Source organism: Fundulus heteroclitus, chromosome 6 (genome assembly GCF_011125445.2).
Source record: "Fundulus heteroclitus isolate FHET01 chromosome 6, MU-UCD_Fhet_4.1, whole genome shotgun sequence".
NCBI lineage: Eukaryota > Metazoa > Chordata > Actinopteri > Cyprinodontiformes > Fundulidae > Fundulus > Fundulus heteroclitus.
The window spans coordinates 7,070,611-7,086,609 of NC_046366.1; the positions used below are offsets into that span (position 1 = coordinate 7,070,611).

The 15,999-nt window shown below is 43.5% G+C and overlaps 1 protein-coding gene across 2 annotated transcripts in view; it reads left to right on the top strand.

Annotated features, from left to right (window-relative positions):
- The first annotated feature begins 4,488 nt into the window (after positions 1-4,488).
- Positions 4,489-15,999, top strand: part of fggy (FGGY carbohydrate kinase domain containing) — a 30,866-nt gene continuing 19,355 nt past the window's right edge. The window contains exons 1-7 of one of the 2 annotated variants that reach the window (XM_021315677.2): positions 4,489-4,574; positions 4,936-5,158; positions 6,195-6,306; positions 6,622-6,773; positions 7,015-7,103; positions 8,242-8,357; positions 8,456-8,584. In XM_021315677.2, the coding sequence (XP_021171352.2) occupies positions 4,976-5,158; positions 6,195-6,306; positions 6,622-6,773; positions 7,015-7,103; positions 8,242-8,357; positions 8,456-8,584 (781 nt within the window). In that variant the 5' untranslated portion in view covers positions 4,489-4,574; positions 4,936-4,975. Of the gene's footprint in view, positions 4,631-4,935; positions 5,159-6,194; positions 6,307-6,621; positions 6,774-7,014; positions 7,104-8,241; positions 8,358-8,455; positions 8,585-15,999 lie in introns of both variants that reach the window. The other variant, XM_012861064.3, reaches the window with a different exon arrangement.

Consider the following 15,999-nt stretch of genomic DNA (forward strand, 5'->3'; position numbering starts at 1 on the left):
TTATGAATCACACATGCAGGCCCTGTGGGTAAAAATGAAGCTGCACTGGTCCCTGAAACCTCCGTTGCTGCAGTCCAGTCTGTCTGGTTTCCCTTTTTGTATTATTCAACGTGTTCTCCTCCAGCCAACTAAATAAGTTAGCAGCCCCTGTTGAACAGGGCTAACCAGAGCTGCCTCGGGTCAACCCCGAGTGTTGTCTTCACCGCCCAGCGTATGCAAAACCTGTTTGTTAAAATGAGTCTAAAACCTTAATGTAGGACACAGAAACGTCTGTCGGAAACCTGTATTGCCCATTTATGGTGGAAAAAAAGGTCCCCCCCCCCACACACATTTCTGTGTTCTCGTTCTGCTTCTGTTCTTCTCAGTGTACGGTCCCATTCAATAAATTAGAGTAATATTGACAAGTTCATTTGTTTCAGCAACTCATTTAACTAAGTGCGACCCGGATTGATAATGTTCTAAAACCTTGGTTTCTGTTTATTCAAAAATTGTTCCCACCTCCAGCTAATAAAAACACAGCATTTAAGATTAGAACTTTTTTTATCAGACCAATAAAAAAAAAAAAAAAGCAACATTTGGCATGTGGAAATGAGGACTTAATGAAAAGCATGTTTACTACTGGCTTTAAGGTTGTTGCTTCTTTTTCAAAACATACTTCTAATCTTACAAACATACCACTTAGAAATGCATAATCTAATTTGCTGAGTATGACTCTCTTCTCATGTCTTTCATCACAAGTTAAAGGCTTTAAGAAAGACACCATTTGTGAATGTCTCTCTCACTCTCCCTGTGCACCTGTGTCAGGCCCACAGAACAGTATTTTCCCCATCTATCTACCACTGTGCCCCGGCCACGCTTCCTGTTTCCCTGCCGGCTTTTACCTTTGGAGAATAGTGTTTTTTCCCCACACCCTCCCTGCCTAGGCCAGCTGTTTCCACTGCAGGCTCTTTTCCAGTCGGAAGCTGAAGCTATCAGCTTCCCAACAGACCCTGCTGGTGTTGTTGTACGGCGGTGGGATGGTCCGCCATCCACCAAAACTCCCCCCCCCATGCCTTCACTCCGGCAAAACGCAGAGATACGGGCCATAAGTGCTTGTGCTGTTGTATCAACAGAGCGCTGTGTTGCTTACCTTCACGTGTGTACTAGAGGGTGATACAAACCAAGGCACAGAGAGAGAGAGAGAGACGGATGAGATTTCAAACACTGTCTGTGCTGTGTTTGTTGAAGAGCAGCTGTTTCTTCCTGTCCTGCTGCTTAGGTTTCCCTCTGTGCCTCCATCTCTGCTGACCATTAAAGGCCCAAACACACAGCTCACAGCCCACGCCACTTCCTTTAGACAGCTGCTTCAAGAACAGAACACAATAACAGAGAGGACAAAGAAGTTATTAGATGTTTTTCATCGATGGACGATATAGTTTCTGCCCTTACCACCAATCTGCCGTGCAGCATAAGGCAGAGAGAGTGCCACTCCAGTCTGCCTCGAATCTCGCTCAAAGGCAGAGTCAGCTATTTTTCCAGAAATGCAAGCAAGAAACGGCGGAGTTTCCTTTTTGAATAACTGCGCAGGCGCAAGACCATTTTACCTGCTCTTCCACTCCTCAGGGGATTGTGCGAGAAAGAAATCTCCCAAATCCACTCTGGTCTTATTTCTCTCTACTGAGGCCTTCCTCCTCTTCTACACTTGTACGCAGTTTGTTTTTTGCGCCTCTCGACCATGTTGAAAGTATGCTGTGAGAGCAGCGGAGCTACAATGAACGGCTAACACCAAAGCTAACCCTAGGTGTTGTCGATTTGATGGGAAAATTGGGACATAAGACTTGAGCACTGACTTGGACTTGCCCATCAAAGATTTAAGGCTTCACTTTAAAATGGAAAAATGCCCTGTGAACACCTGTGACACATGCAGACTCAAATATATTGATGCAGCCTGACTAATAGTTGATTAAATATCTCTCAGGACGTTTCACCCTGACCAACAGCCTGGCTGAATTTGTGGAGCTCATTTAAATTGGTTGGTTACCTTTATCGACCCAGTGTGGTTGAGGTCTTTGGGAAAGCCAATACGGCAGCTTTTATTCATTCCTTAACCAGTTTAGATGGACAATTGTCCTTTAAGAACACCTAAATCTGTGACCAAATCCTCTCAGCTAGATGTTGATTTAAGGCAAAGTTGAAAATAATTGAAGGTAGTCTGTATATTACACGTATCAGCAGCAGCAGCATTGAAACAGACCACTAGCATGATGCTGCCAATATTATCCTTGATAGTTTTCACGATGTTGTAAGGTTTGAAACTTTTTCACCGACTCCTCCAAACACACACATTTTGTTAGCGTGGTCTAATTAATCAATTTTTGTCTCTTTCAACCATTAAATTTAAAGCTGCAAATTTCAGTTGGTCATTCTTTCTTGGTCTGCACCTTTCAGTCTAAGACCAAGACCTAATATAACATTCATGCCCCAAGGTGTCTAAGAACTCTGACTGGAACTGTAAAATATGTACATATGTGTTCAACACACCTGTGTAATTTTAAATGTGTAAACTTGTTCATAATGGTTTGTATTTGTAAATAAAAACACTTGAAACTCAGGGCATCCTCCAGTACCTTGTGTTCTTCACATTAAGCGTTTCTGTAATGTTCCTCCAGAGGAAGTTGAGCGCAGTGTGAACATCTTGAGTTTTCTCACTCACTCAAATTTTGCTACCAATGACTTGTTCTTCAAAAACAGTCTTCAACAACATTTCTTCAGGAATTGGTATGCCGATTTTTGACTGGGCATCAACTGCTCTGCCATCCATTTTTAGTCTATTTGTTGTACATGATATTTTAGAGAAAAAACTTTTAGTCTATCAGGCCACTTAGCTCTGATCTATAAATCATTCAGGCATAACAGCTCTAAAGTGGAAGGATGCTTTAATGTTACAGCTTCAAAATTTAAATTCTGTCATATTGCTTTAATGGTTGAAAGTTATTTTAATAAAAACCACCAAATACTTTTACAGTAACACCGTTTGAAAAAAGTCCAAACTCCGAGAGGGTTGTGTCAAAATAAAAACAATAAAGAAGACATAGATAATATTATTAATTCAATTACATTTTATCTATATAGCACCTATTCACAACACGTCATCTCAAGGCACTTTACAAAGTCAAATTCAATCAAATCAGACAGATTGGTCAAGAAGTTTCCCATCTAAGGAAAGCCAGCAGATTGCATTGAGTCTTGACAAGCAGCATTCACTCCTCCTGAAAGAGCGTAGAGCCACAGTGGACAGTCTTCTGCATTGTTGATGGCTTTGCTGCAATCCCTCATACTGAGTATGCATGAAGTGATGGTGGAGAGGGAAACTCCCCATTAAGGGGAAGGAAAACCTCCAGCAGAACCAGGCCTCAGTGTGAACGGTCATCTGCGGCGACTGACTGGGGGTTAGGGAAGACAGAGCAGAGGCACAAAAAGCACAGAAGCGCCCATTGATCCAGGAATCCTTTCTATGTCATATGGTAGTAGCGGATGATCTGCCCCCCTGGATGATGTCACAGCTAACAGAACAGCAGACCATGTGTACCTACTACGAAGAAAAAAAAAAAAGACAAAGAGAACAAAAAAGTTAAAAGGTGAAATGACAACAAAAACTAATTTAAATGACAACAAGCAACAAACAATTACCACATTTAATAAACAGGAAAGTAATTAGATTACATCATCCATTTGTGCTGTGATATTTTTTACAAGATGTTGCTGTGAGTCTCATTTTATCAAAACAAAACAAGCATTTGACAGATCTAAAGAAAACCTTTGAGCAAGCTTCATGAAACCTGAACAACCAATAATCACAGACAAGTTTAAAGGATTACAAAAAGGTGGGACTCATGGAAACAAGTTATTAGGGATTTTGGTAAACGTTCACAATAGTATGCTGCTAAGCATAAAATATATTTTAAAAAATCACGTGTATCCCATGTTCTAGTTAATCAGACTGATTATGGTTGTTGAAATAGCTCTGTAATGCACCGTGACTTTATAGGCTTCTGATGTATGGCAAAAAATTTGTTAAAACTATAGTTTGCTTATAAATCTGTGACATGGTTTGGATCGCATAATCATAAGGTTGGCTAAGTGATGATTTAGAATCTCTGCTCTGCCTGAACTGTCAGTAACAGTTCAGTTTTCTGACCTGTCTGCTTTTGAACTGTAATAGTAGCTACATACACAATGGTAATTTATTTTTAGCGCAAAAAAGGCTAAACTTCAATCAATACATAATTTTTATCTGTCATATAGGTGTCCCAATGTCCCTATTTCTGGGACATCTACCTTTATTAAATATGTTAGAATTAAATAATCAAATAAATATAATTATTACTGTAATATATTTTTTTATTTATAAATACTTAACATATACGCATGAAAAGGTCTTATTACCACGTTTTAATCTACTTATTCTAACGGTTTTCCTGAAATTATGGAATCCTGCGTTCGTTTCGGTTCGACGGAGAAACGCGACTGTATCCTTTTTGGCCGCTTTCGCGCGCCGTCTTATCCAGAGTCCTGAACACACATCAAAGTTCACGGTAGTGAAACTTGTTGGTTTTCTTCTCTGCTCACATATGAGATTTGGACCCTCTGGGTAGGTTCCAACGTGTTGCCGTAGTGTGAGAACAAATGCGTTGTTTGTTTGGTGTTTTGTTCTCGCGTTAATCGAAGGACAGCCTGCGCCGGTGATAGTTGTAAATCTGCAGCGCTGTTATCTTCTAACCGAGGACACAAGTGTCCTTATGATAACAGCGGGCCAGATTAAAATGCTGCAAACTATGATTTTAGTCTTTACTATAATGAATGGATAGAAAAACAACAAGAGTAGAAAGAAAACATGCATTTCATTCTTTCTTTTGTGAACATTTTATTTACTCCTCTACCATTTGACGCTGACAGGGGTAATACTTGACTGGAGGATCCTCAGCTGCCCCTCCTCATGGCAGAGGTTTTTTATGTTGGCGTGGACGTGGGCACTGCCAGTGTGAGGGCTGCACTGGTTACCCGGGATGGACTCCTGAAGGCCACCGCAGAGGAAGCCATCAGCATCTGGAAGCCCCAGCCTGAGCACTATGTCCAGTCCTCCACTGAGATATGGCAGAAATGCTGTACGGTGGTCAAGGTAGGAAGACCTCAGAGCGAGAGATGGTCTCAAAAAAGATTAAAAAATAAAATAAATAAATATATATATATATATATATATATATATATATATATATATATATATATATATATATATATTTTTTTTTATTTATTTATATATATATATATATATATTTATATATTTATATATATTTATATAAGATTAATATTAAAGAACTCCATCCCAAATGACATGGCATTGAGTTCTACTGTCTTAGATAGCCTACTGTTTAATGCAACTCTTTATCGGCAATGTTTGGGAGGGCAATATTTTCTAATTTAATGGACTGCAAATAAAGGTGCTGTTAAAAATAAGTTTATATACAGTGCATCTCAGAGGTGCACATAGCATGGCAAAAAAAAAAAAGACCGTATTAAGTTATTTCATCTTTTTATTTTATCTTTAATGCGACATACTGTACATCTCGTACAATGGAAATAAAAACTGATTTTAATGCTGGAAAATAAATAAATAACCTTGTTCAATGAGTTTGCGCACCTTTAAACTCATATATACTGCTCAAAACAATAAAGGGAACAGTTCAACAACACAATGTAACTCTTAAGTCAATAACACTTCTGTGAAATCAAACTGTCCACTTAAGAAGCAAAGCTGATTGATAATCAGTTTCACTGCTGTTGTACAGATGGAATAGACACCAGGTGGAAACTAGAGGCAGTTAGCAAGACCCCCCCAATAAAGGAGTGGTTCTGCAGGTGGTGAAAGTGCCCATTCTGGATTGTGTGGTTGATGTGGTGAAAAACTTTGTATGGTTTAATTTACAGTTAAGCGTACATCTGCTAGTGTTAAAATGCTCCTGGTTAAGAGGGAACATGTATTGTCTTAATATCCTTCAAAGTTGTGAATTGTTTGAGAAATATAATGCATAATTTATGTTGCCATTTTCTGTGTACAGCATATGTAAAATGATGGTGCAATGCCTGATCATTTGCTGCTATACAGTGATTAATTATATGATTACATGCGGTGCTCTTATTGCTGCGTCTGGTTGCAGAGAGTAACCAGTGGAGTGCAGAGCAGCCAGGTGAGGGGCATTGGTTTTGATGCGACCTGCTCTCTTGTGGTGTTGGACGAAAGCTTTCATCCCGTGCCCGTCACTCTGGAGGGTGAGTGTCATGTGTTGGTTTGCTTCATTTCACTTTCAATTTTTAGTCTGTTGACTGTCTTGTACGCATTGAGCTGGAATAGTTCTTGTGTCACACGAAACGGCTTTGACCTTTTACTCAGAGGACAACCATCTCAGCCTGGTAACAACTAAAATAGCAGCTTATAAAAACGTAATACAGCTCTTTTTAATAGCAAGCCTATTAAAATAGTAATGGTTAAAACTGGATTAGTGTTTTATCCATATTGTTTTCAGGTAAATGAAATGAAGTTTCTGTTTGCTTGAGGCAGTCTGTAGAATTGATTGTGTTTTCTAGGCGACCCACAGAAGAATGTGGTGATGTGGATGGACCATCGGGCTGCAGAGCAGGCAGCTCGGATAACAAACACCGGACACAGGGTCCTGAGCAGGGTGGGAGGGGTCATGTCGCAAGAAATGCAACCCCCTAAGCTTCTCTGGCTAAAAGAGGTGAGGGAGGTCACCGACCCTTCCACTGCGCTCCGTACGTTTTATTGTTGCTCTTTGAACCGCCTGGTTATCTGTATGGTCATGTTCATTTTTTTTTTCTGCCTCCCTTCCAAATCTGCTGGTGGGCATCCAGTTCATCAATTACCTGAACATTGAATTCTCTGCTATTACTGTGCATATATGTTTTTTTTGTGTAAAAAAAGTAGCTAATAACTACAGATTCTTCTTGTCCCTTTGACAGAATCTAAAGGAAAGTTGTTGGAACAAAGCTGCTCACTTTTTTGATCTGCCAGACTTTTTGTCCTGGAAAGCTACAGGCTCCATCACAAGGTCAGCTCTGTTGGCTGATGCAATCTGTTTTTTTTTTTTCTTTTTTTAAAATTTATTTTATACGTGTACAAAAGTAAACAAACCTCGTTAACCTTTTTCACATTTTGTCATATTACATTCACACTTGTTACCCTATTTTATTGGAATTGTATGAGAAGACCAACACAAAGTAGTGTGTAATTATCGAGTGGAAGGAAAATAAATCTGAAAGTCTGGAGTGCGTTATTATTCTGCTCCCTGAATCAATACTTAGACACATGTGGGGAATGGTGTTTTTGTTAACCATTTTAACCTAAGAAAATACTTTGATCAGACCACTCCATTGTACCTCTGGAGGCAGGTTTACTGTTGCTGTCCTGAACGTGAGCCAATCTCAAGCCTTTTCCATTCCCTACCAAGTATTTTTCTAGGATGAGATTTTGGTCAACTTCTGTGTCCCTATGGAAGAAAAGCGTACCCACAGCATGATGACGTGACTAGATCACTTGTTCCCTAAATTGCTCGTTGCAAACGGGACTTTTAATGGCTTTTTTTTAGCAATTGCTTTTCTCCAGATGTGTGGAGTGCACAAATGATAACTCATCTACCCACGATGCTCCAACCTGAGTTGTGGATGTTTGCAGCTCCTCCAGAGTTACCTTTTGGCTAGTTTTCTCTATAAATGCTCTCCTTACCCAGACTGTCAGTTTAGGCAGGCAGCTACGTCTTGGTTGGATTGCATTAGTCACATAATTTCCCTTCTGGGATGCTGGACTGAACTGAGGTGTGTGACACGTTTCAAGCCTAACCCTGATTTAAAATGTAATACATTAAAGTTGTGGTTGAAATGTGAGAAAACACCAAAGGTTTAACAGGAAATAAAACCTTTGATAGGCACGGTTTTTAATGTGACTGTGAGTCATAGATACCAAAGTGTATGTTTTTTGTTTCTCTGATAAGGTGTGGTGCTTTGTTTTATGGACACTGACCTCATATCAGAGATTTTTTTTCAAGTAGAAACAGAGAATACGGAGATCTATCTGGGTTTTATCGTGACCAAAGAGTTTTTGGTCCTGTGACAGGAAATAATAAAGGCAGCTGGACAGTTATCAGAACTCATGTGATGTAAACTGGTATCACGTTTCATGCTGTCCCTCAGATCTTTATGTACTCTAGTTTGCAAATGGACATACTGCCCTCCAGATGGATGGGATCCCAGCTTTTGGACTAGCATTGGACTGGAGGATCTTCTGGAAAATAATTTCTCCAAAATAGGCAAGAACACACACACAAAAAAAACAACAGTATTCTCACAAAAAAGGGTTGCTCTTTTTGATCATTGTCTTCTTCCATTTTCATAATTTGCCACCCAGGTAGTGCGACGTGTTCTCCTGGAAGTCCGCTGGCAGAAGGCCTGACTCCAGAGGCCGCAGGAGATTTGGGTTTGAATCCAGCTACAGCGGTTGGTGCATCACTCATTGATGCTCATGCTGGAGGCTTAGGTAACACCGGACACAGGAGGGTAGTTAAGAGACAAAGGTCTTGTGTTTCCCTTAGTCAACTGACATCACATCATTTCCTAATGAGAGACACATAATTTAGCTATAGCACCTTAATGAAGTGTCTCTGAAGAGGAGCTGCATCTGCAAGGGTGATATTTTAGCAACTACACGAGAAAGCGTCATGCTCCACAAAGCAAAACTATACTCGGTAAAACTGTGGAAAAATTCTTACAGTTCTTGTTCTAGTTGTAAACCTCCTGGATGGGTTTCTGCAGCTGTTGTAGTGTAATTTGTTTACCTAACCCACTTGGCCAAAACGCTGCACAAGCAAAGAAAAACAGAGAAGACCTGTAGTACCTGAAAGTGGAAAACTCCCTTTACCAAGACGCATTTCTGCGCAGCCAATGGAAAGAAAATAGTGTTCGAAAACAGAAACCAGTGTTTTTTGCATGGCACTCACTGTCATGGTGCAGCTTTGTCTGCTGCACCATGCACATATTCAGGGCACTTTTCACCCTCCATACACCCCAGTCTCCTCTCCACCTCAGCAATCATCTACACCTGCCAGCCACTAATCAAGCCAGGACTCAGTCCCACCTGTCAGCTTCACTATTTAAACCTCCCTCAGTTTGCCCTTCCCTGTCGGCTCGTCTGTTACCTATGCTCTTGACTGCTCACCTTACCTTTTCATTACCAGCCCGGGTTCCCTTCATCTCCGTCCGTCTGTCCGTCCGTCCGCCTGCTGTGGTTCTGGTTCTGCTTCCACTCCGGTCCAGCAAGTATTCATTCAGTCATGCTGCTTAATTCTGCTGGTCAAGTTCTAGTTCCAAGTCTCCACTCTGCTGTGTTGCTGCTCCTGCTGCCTCCATGCTCCGTCTCCATCCAGCTTGCCAGCCTCAGCCACTAACTGCCTCCTGCTTCCATCTGATCTGAACTCTGGTCTTCATCTTCAATAAAACTCACAAAACAGAACTCTGTGTGTGGTTGTGTTCGGGTTCCTCACAAAAACATGACAGAACGAGCCGACCACAAGAACCCGACACCCACACAGAGCTTCCATTCAGGAACTGGCAAGATGGATCTTGCCCCGCTCCCGGACCGTAGCTCAGCGGAGCATGTTCTCCAGGAGAACGTGGGGCTCCTCATGGAACAGGTCCAGGATTGTCTGAATGTCATCGCCACGCTCAGTCCACCTTGGAGGCGGATGAGTGCGGTGACTCAGGTGCGGAATCTGCTGAAGAGCAAAGAGGAACTCCTACCGTTTTTCAAATTTCCGGAGCTATATGAGGAGCTCGACTGGAACCAACGGGCTGCAGTCGCCCAGCTCTTCAGCCGGCCACCTCCTCCCAGACCTCCCTTCACCGCGGCTGTTTCCAGCGCTGATGCCACCGCAGCTGTGGCTTCCGTTCCGCCCACCCGCCTGTCAATCACGGCTGCCATCTCCACTGCTACAACTCCACCCGCTCCTGATTCTACCGCGGTGCCTGTCGATGATCTGGCTCTCACCACTGCTGCCGCTGCTGCTGTCTTTTCTGCAACCCCTGCTTCCTCGTTGGCAGCAGCAGCCACTCCCTTGCCGCCCGGTCCCTCCCGGCGCAGACGGCGAGCTCGCCGGCATAGGAGTTCCGCCACAGCGCTCCCTGAGATCCTGCCTGAGGCAGCCGCCGCAGTCACTCTGACCGGGTCCGAAGCCACCTCTGTTCCCTTGGTGGTTCGAACGGGTGTGGCTGCAATGTTTGTCGATCAGGAGAGTCCGGTCGAAGCTCCTCAGGTCGACGAGTCTCAGGTGTGGGATTTTTTCTATGGGGACAGGGATGACCTGTTCCTCAGTCTACCCACCGGAGCCGAAGATCCAGATCCTGTTCGGCCAGTAGCAAGAAAACCAGATCCTGCTCAGCCTGCAGTTGAAGATTTAGTTCTCTCCCAGTCGGCCACAGAAAGCCCTGATCCTGCTTCAGGGGCTGCATCAGAAGAGCCTGCTGCCGAGGATCTGGTCGACGCCAGCCCGGCGTCCGACGTGGGTGCAGAGCACGCCAGCCCGGCGTCCGACGTGGGTGCAGAGCACGCCAGCCCGGCGTCCGACGTGGGTGCAGAGCACGCCAGCCCGGCGTCCGACGTGGGTGCAGAGCACGCCAGCCCGGCGTCCGACGTGGGTGCAGAGCACGCCAGCCCGGCGTCCGACGTGGGTCCGCCGCCTTCCTGCGACGCGGTGACCCAGGAGGGAACGCCGCCTTCTGAAGCCTGTAGCCAGGCGCCATCTGAAGCCTGTAGCCAGGCGCCTTCTGAGGCCTGTAGCCAGGTGTTTCCTGTAGCCAGGCGTTTCCTGAAGCCTGTAGCCAGGCGTTTCCTGAAGCCTGTAGCCAGGCGTTTCCTGAAGCCTGTAGCCAGGCGTTTCCTGAAGCCTATAGCCAGGTGCCTTCTGAAGCCTGTAACCAGGCGCCTTCTGAGGCCTGTAGCCAGGCGTTTCCTGAGGCCTGTAGCCAGGCGTTTCCTGAGGCCTGTAGCCAGGCGTTTCCTGAGGCCTGTAGCCAGGCGTTTCCTGAGGCCTGTAGCCAGGCGTTTCCTGAGGCCTGTAGCCAGGCGTTTCCTGAGGCCTGTAGCCAGGCGTCTCCTGAACCATGTAGCCCTGTGGTCTCTGTCCCTTGTAACCCTGTGGTCTCTGTCCCTTGTAGCCCTGTGGTCTCTGTCCCTTGTAGCCCTGTGGTCTGTAGCCCCGTAGCTTGTAGCCCTGTGACCTCCGTAGCCTCTAGTCCTGTGACCTCCGTAGCCTGTGGCCTTGCGCTGCCCTTAGTAGGTAGCCGCCTGTCCTCCAGGGTACTTTTCCACCGCTGGCCACATCAGACTCTGCTACTTCGCCACCGGGGTCGCCCACCGCGACGCCCGTGTCTGACTCTGCCTCGTCGGGGTCGCCCTCCGCGACGCCCGAATCTGACTCTGCCTCGTCGGGGTCGCCCTCCGCGACGCCCGAATCTGACTCTGCCTCGTCGGGGTCGCCCTCCGCGACGCCCGAATCTGACTCTGCCTCGTCGGGGTCGCCCTCCGCGACGCCCGAATCTGACTTTGCCTCGTCGGGGTCGTCCGCCGCGACGCCCATTTTTGACTTGGCTGTCCCGCCGTCGGGGCCGCCCTCCTCGAGGTTTCGATCGGGCGCTATTGCTCCGCCGCCTGCCACGTCCTGGCCGTCCTCCACGACCACTCTATGTGGCCTAGCTGCTGCCGGTCTCCTAGCAGCCGTCACTGTCTGTGCCCTTAAGGCTCCAGTGCTTTCTTGTTTATTTGTTCTTGTTCTGCCTTAGTTTTGGGTTAGTTATCATCCCTTGGTTTCAGAATTATTTATTGGTTCTTATATTTCTTATAGTCCTTTAGTTTCTGTTTTGACTTCCCCTAGTTTCCCTGTTGTGCTAGTTCTCCTGAGTCCTCCTAGTTTCTCTGTTTCCCTGGTGTTTAGATTTTTCTGTTTTTCTGGCGTGTTAGTACACCCTCTAGTTCCCCCTTCGTTTCCTAGGTTTTTGCCTGCCAGCGTTGCTTAGAAGTTTTCTTGTTTGCCTACATTTGTCCTGTTTGGGTAGTTTTTGGTTTTACTCCGGCCCCCCATCCTAGCCTCCCACCACCCACCCTGGGTGGGTCGTTTTTTTTGTTGTGTTGTTTTGGCCGTCTGGGAGCCGGCTTTAAGGGGGGGGTAATGTCATGGTGCAGCTTTGTCTGCTGCACCATGCACATATTCAGGGCACTTTTCACCCTCCATACACCCCAGTCTCCTCTCCACCTCAGCAATCATCTACACCTGCCAGCCACTAATCAAGCCAGGACTCAGTCCCACCTGTCAGCTTCACTATTTAAACCTCCCTCAGTTTGCCCTTCCCCGTCGGCTCGTCTGTTACCTATGCTCTTGACTGCTCACCTTACCTTTTCATTACCAGCCCGGGTTCCCTTCATCTCCGTCCGTCTGTCCGTCCGTCCGCCTGCTGTGGTTCTGGTTCTGCTTCCACTCCGGTCCAGCAAGTATTCATTCAGTCATGCTGCTTAATTCTGCTGGTCAAGTTCTAGTTCCAAGTCTCCACTCTGCTGTGTTGCTGCTCCTGCTGCCTCCATGCTCCGTCTCCATCCAGCTTGCCAGCCTCAGCCACTAACTGCCTCCTGCTTCCATCTGATCTGAACTCTGGTCTTCATCTTCAATAAAACTCACAAAACAGAACTCTGTGTGTGGTTGTGTTCGGGTTCCTCACAAAAACATGACACTCACGAATGCAGGCTTTGATGATTTCCCTTCATTTAAGTCACAGACAATGTTTCCCCATGTAAGAACTATTTCTAGATTTGCGACTGCAAAAGCATATCAACTCAAATTCTTGTCATTGCTTTGTATGATGAAATAGCATGCAGCAAAAAAAATGATGGTCGGTATCAGATCTCCACAGTATTATAGTACAGTGGTGTACAGTATGAACAGTTAGCAGGTTTATGTTTAAAATATTGTTAAAATGTTTTATTGTTCCCTAAAATTCAAGGTTGGTACATACCAGGTCTAAAAGGGAACTTTTTTTTTGGTGGGTTTTTATATCTGTCTTAGAGTTTAAAGTCGGTGCCTCGTAGTTACTCTAGCCTTTATTAGATAAGACACCTCACTATGTGCAAATAATATAAAGTTCTGAATAGTTAATGAATAACACTGCTATTGTAATTGCTGTTAAATTAATTACCTTTTTTAAAACATATTTTAAACAAATATTAATAAAATAATAAAACTCTACACCTCATCTCCCTCAAAATCTTTCAGTTAGCTCTGCTGCATTTCTGTGTTGCCATGCAAATTCAGGGAGATAGGCTGATTTGTTAAAGTGCCGCTGTTGTAATATAGCTTTAGGTTTGTTAGGAAATTATGATTCCAATAAACTAACCATTGCTCCCTGATGATATCAGGAAGGCATCTTTTGTGACTGCACAGCCTGTAGGCCAGTGTTTCCCCTCACTGGTCCTCAAGGCGCACTGCCCTGCAGGATTTAGGTGTGCCTCTGCTTTAACACACCTGATTCAGATGATTACAGTTCAGCCAAAGCCTCTTAATCAGCCATCAACTGAAAAAACGTGTTCTTAAGCAGAGGGACATCTAAAACATATAAAGCAACAACTCCAACGGCAGCACTACAAGTGGAAATGGGAGAAATGCCACTTGAGTTGAGAAGAATTCAGTTATCTCTGAACTATTGGGTTAATTTACAGGGCCATAGTGAAGGTCATCCAGCACAAAGCACTTTAAAATCTTGTTGGGAAATAGAGAAGAAGGAGTGGACAGTTAAACAAAAAGCAATGGAGTTAGAATTAACTGATTTAAAGTTTTTTTTGTGTTAATATTTTTATTAGGAGGAAGAGAGACATTACAAACATAATTTAAACTGTAAATGACAAGGAATGCCATATCGAACATACATATATATGAGTAGTAAACTAGTAAAAGGCATACAATTTAGCTCCTGTTTTTTTTTTTCTTCAAAACTGAACAGGATACAATGTGTAGAAAACTTAATAAAGAAATAAAAAAGGGGGAAAAGAAATAAAATAAAGTAAAATAAATAAATAAATAGAATAAAAATAAGTAAATAAACAAAATTAAAATTAAGGGTGGGTGTGGGGTAGGGTGCATCACCTAATATATGATTTAAAGTTAAGTCCAACAGTACCACCTTGGATACTACCTGAAACTAAAGTAGATCTTACACTATTAGAAAAGACAAACAAGGACAGGGGGTTTATTTTGAATTCACATACAATACAGGCAAATATTAATAGTTACTACAGTTTCATCCAGATCTACACAGATGCATCAAAGAGTTTTGTTAACAAGATAGGAATATATTTTATTTTTCCAGAGTTTCATATTACAATAGGAAAGAGGACCAGTGATAATATCAGCATACACAGGAGAAATGCTAGCAATTCTGTTTGCAGTGAAATGGGTAGAGGAAATAAGACCACTGAGAGTGATTATTTGTTCAGATTCAACTTCATCACTAGTCAGTTTACAGAGGAATCATTCAGACAGTGGAACAGATATTTTGATTGAAATCCAGCAAACATTATACAGAATTCAAATGATGGGAATTACAGTTATATTTTTGTGGGTACCAGCACATAGTGGAGTTAAAGGAAATGAAATGGCAGATAAAGCTGCAGAGGAGGGTACAACTAGAGAAGTAATTGATGTGTCAGTTAAAATTAGTAAAATGGAAGTAAAGAGCATTATTAAACAGAAGATGAAGGAAAGGTGGCAAAAGCAATGGGAGGAAGAGAGGAAAGGACGGTGGTTTTACATGATTCAGACGAGAGTAGGAGAATTGAGATGTGCAGGAAGGAACAGAAGAGAGGAAACAATTACATCAAGACTTAGATTTGGGCACACTGAATAAAGTACTGTTTAATCCTAAATAGGTAAACATAACACCGGTAGGTGTGAATACTGTGATCAACAAGGGACTATCGAACACGTTATGGTTCACTGTAAGAAGTATGAAAGAAAAAGGAGGGAAATGGTCCAAAATCTTAAAATGGAAAGAATACAGTTTGATTTAATAGAAATCCTTACAAAGAACTCAAGATAAGTGCTATGCAATTGTTTTTCATTATCTTAGATTAATTAATGTAATTGAGAGGATTTGAATCTTATTTTATTTTTGATGATTTTGTTTTGTTGATTTTGTTGTGACTTGTTTTGTTGAGTATAAATAAATAGTGGCCATTCAGATCCACACTCCATACCAGTTGGTGGCGGTAATGCACCATTTCGTTCCGTGCCAACCGGCTATAAAATTCCACGAAGAAGAAGAACATATAAGGCGTTTCTTGAGGAGCAGTGTTGGGGAAACACTGCTATAGGCTACAGTGCAAATGCTTATTAATTTTTCCTTACACCAGTATAGTACACATATCTGTTATGCGCTGACAAAACAGAGAACCCAATATTTGGGCCAGATATGTTGCGTTTTAGAAGGTTTATTTTTAAAACAAGCAAGCCCCGGTGCAGGAAGTGTGCTTCTACTCTGGGCAGGATGCCGTGGTGGCTGACAGGGAGCTAGGCAAGGTTTATGGTCGGGGTAGTCCAGGTCAATGTCCAGAATGCCTGAATTAAGTATCCGATGAAGGAAAGGTAAGAACAGGGACATTTGATAACAAGAACCTAGTCTGAGGCTTGAACGCTGGACATCTACTTACTGGATAGTTTTCAATAGTCAGGCGCGGGCTGACTGTGGAAGCCCAGTATGTGACGGCAGGTGACCAGGTGAACTGAATGAGGCTGAATTAGGCAGTGGCAGCTGATAATCATAATTACTGGGTGCAGAGGCAGATACACAAGCAGCAAGGCCAGAACCTTAACAGTACCCCCTTCTCAAGGGCGGATTCCACATGCTAAAAAAATGAAA